We start from the raw sequence: 3075 nt of genomic DNA on the forward strand, positions 1-3075 counted from the left end.
ATCCGGCAATGGTCCAATCAAATTACAATTTATACAAGAAAGATTGGTCAATTGAGCAGAATTTTGCAAAGCCTTGGGGAATGACCAGCCTGTACTAGCATTAAAATTGTTGTGATCCAATGCTAAGACTTGCAAATTATCTAAACCATCAAAGAATTCAGCCGGAATAGAATCAAAATTGTTGTAATCCAAATACGCATACACCAAGTTTGATAAGCCACTAAAAGAAGGCAACTTTCCACTCAACTGATTCTTTTGGAGACCAATGTTCTTGAGCATGGAGAGCTTGTTCAAGTTTTGAGGCAAAGTACCCTTCAAGCCCACAACTTGAGCCTGAATCTGAGTAACCCTGGACTTATCACAAACCACGTGGTTCCAGCTTGGAGGACCGCAAGGGTCATCACCATTTTCAGGCCACTTCAAGAGCTCAGGATTCTCAAGTCCATCTCTGAATTGCATTAAAATATCAAGGTCACCAGGGTCAGTGGCGCTAAAAACCACTCTAACAAGAGATAAAAGAAGCACAAAAGCAAACTTCTTTCTCATTGCAGATATTTGGTGCTGCACTGGACTGGATCACCCCAACTCCTATAAAAGAAGCTTCATTTGAGCACCAATGGTGGTTTCTTCAAATACCCACATCAAATCTTGCATCAAACATTGAGAAAAAAACAGACTTTAGATTCCAGGAATACTGAGAGACATTGACGAAACACGAGAATCCTTGAAAACAAGGGAAAAGAACATGGAAAAAAAAGAAGAGTTCAAGCTTTAGGAGCAATAGAGCACCAAAGCCAGATCTTTGGCATGAAAAACAATTCAAAAGACTGGATCAAAGCAGAAGAATTTGAGCCAAACTGAAACAAAATGGAGAAAATGAAACTTGGACCATACCTTAAAAAGTGACTGTCTGAATTATCATTATAAATAGTATATATCATCATCAAGATTCTGGAAAAAGCAGGTTACTTTCATCTGCCACACAGCATACCAGACATTTCCTTTCCACTCTCACTTGCTTATCAAGAAGTGCAAAAGGACAAGGGTAATACTGTCATTTGGACAGGTTGTGGCATGCAGGTGTGACAATATTTTAACATTTGTGGTTTGATCATCAAAGAAAAGTGGTACTCCTAATACTTGTGGTTTGTTTAACGCAAACAGACAGGATTAGCAGATTGATTTTATAGCAACAATTAAGCTGGTGGGTCAATTTTGTTGAGTAGAATCATCCATTTCTCTGCTGCTTTGATTTCCGTGACCTGCTGGCTTCTCCCTGGTAGAACCTCCTCTTCAAATTCTCCTGTGGAAGATAAAATAACCTCTGTTTTCTTTTTTCCAAGACATTTTACAGTTTCAGCATAGATTCTCTTTCCTAGAAAAAAAAACATTCATATATTCATAAAATGTAGAAATGTAAATTTTACATTGAATTTATTGATTTTATTTTGATTAATATATAAGAAATAATTAATTTAGTCGTCTCTTTCATTGTTGAATCCGGGCTAGGTCAGATCAAGTTCTTACAACCGATATCCATAATTTGTCATTCATGGATCTTGGTTAGTCAAAATGGACTTTGGTTAGTTCCTCGTTAGACATTAAAAAAAAGAACATATGATAATTATTCTAACGGATAATGGTATCCTTATAAATAATAAATTAATCAAATTATTTTTAAAAAAATTGTAGATATTTGATTTTGATTTATAACTTTTTATTTTTTGAAGGTTGTTTTACCATAATTATATTGTTGTACATATAGCAGTTATTTTGTTATATTGTGAACAACAGTGAAAGTAACTTAAAATAAGTGTTAGGTTCACATGTTAATTTGACTCTTAATATAGTTTAAAGAATTTGATTCAGTGACTTAGATATTAAAGTAGATTAAGAGATTTTAGTTTTAACTTTTCGTTAATGATTCCTCCCATTACATGCATATTACTCTTAATAAGAGTTTTCAATATGCACATGTGACTCTCAAGTAGCCATTTTTACCATGCGCATGTTAAGCAAGTACTGTTTCCCGGAGCATATATAGTGGCTATTACAATTTATCTAGTACATCTCGAGAACTCAATATACTCTTTTCTAAGATATTTTTAAATATGTTTTTTCTTAATTAGTTACCATTTTGCTCTGTAGTACGGTACACACTAATTTTTATGAAATATTATCCACTTTAACCCGTTGATGTCATGATTTTATTTCACAAAAAACGTCTTATAAGTTGAAGATGGTGTAAACTTTTAAAAGTGTAAACCCTTAAATATCAAGTATTACTCTAATACCCAATCGATGTGGGATTCATAACCCCCTTTAGAACTATAACATTCTTCTTTTGCTCTCCTCTAGGGGCTTCTTTTCAATGTGAGATTTATGACTGTACTAGTTGGGAACATATCTCTTTGATGTGGAATTGACATGGTTCATATTAGAACCGTGATATTCCGTCATTACACTTGTTCTATTTTTTTCTAAGTTTTATCTATTATCACTTGTTACCATACTCAGTACTTTAAAGACGATAAAATAATTCAAAAGTTAAAATAAAAATAAAGAGAGAAAGTTACTTTTTTTTTAAGCAATTTGATGCACTTTAGAAATCATATTCAGATTATATGTAATAATAAGAACAATATTCAGAGAAGAAACAAATTAAGGATGTCAACGGGTAAGGTATTTGCTAATTTTGAGATGCTTGTACTCTAACCTGATTAAAAAATAGAGTACCCGAGCTCGATTATTACTCAATTTTTTTAAAATTTACTACACTAATTCAAACCTTAATACATACTCACTGTCCAATAATTACCCGAATCCATTTAAAAATCCAAGTATGTAAAAAAAATTATTAAAATACTCTTCATGGATACCCAGTTATCCAAACTCGAATTTATACCTGTATTTATATACAATAATACTTCCATTCATATTGTATATAATTCACCAATAATCAAATTTATAAAAGCACATAAATAATAAAATTTAAATAATCAAAAATAAATCTCTCAAATATCAACTTAAATAATTAAAAATAAATATTCAAACAACAACTTAAACATTACAAAT

At 31.9% G+C, this 3075-nt stretch overlaps 1 protein-coding gene across 1 annotated transcript in view; it reads right to left on the minus strand.

The window, feature by feature from the left end:
* LOC110420740 (receptor protein kinase TMK1-like) overlaps positions 1 to 1211 on the minus strand; it is a 2470-nt gene extending 1259 nt beyond the window's left edge. The window contains exons 1-2 of the mRNA XM_021434111.2: positions 895 to 1211; positions 1 to 647 (exon numbers count right to left, since the gene is read on the minus strand). Of these exons, the coding sequence (XP_021289786.1) occupies positions 1 to 546 (546 nt within the window). The 5' untranslated portion in view covers positions 547 to 647; positions 895 to 1211. The remainder of the gene's footprint in view (positions 648 to 894) is intronic.
* Positions 1212 to 3075: the final 1864 nt, after the last annotated feature.

This window comes from Theobroma umbraticum, unplaced genomic scaffold, assembly GCF_002168275.2.
Source record: "Theobroma umbraticum cultivar Fairchild unplaced genomic scaffold, ASM216827v3 scaffold_86.0, whole genome shotgun sequence".
In the NCBI taxonomy this organism is placed as follows: domain Eukaryota; kingdom Viridiplantae; phylum Streptophyta; class Magnoliopsida; order Malvales; family Malvaceae; genus Theobroma; species Theobroma umbraticum.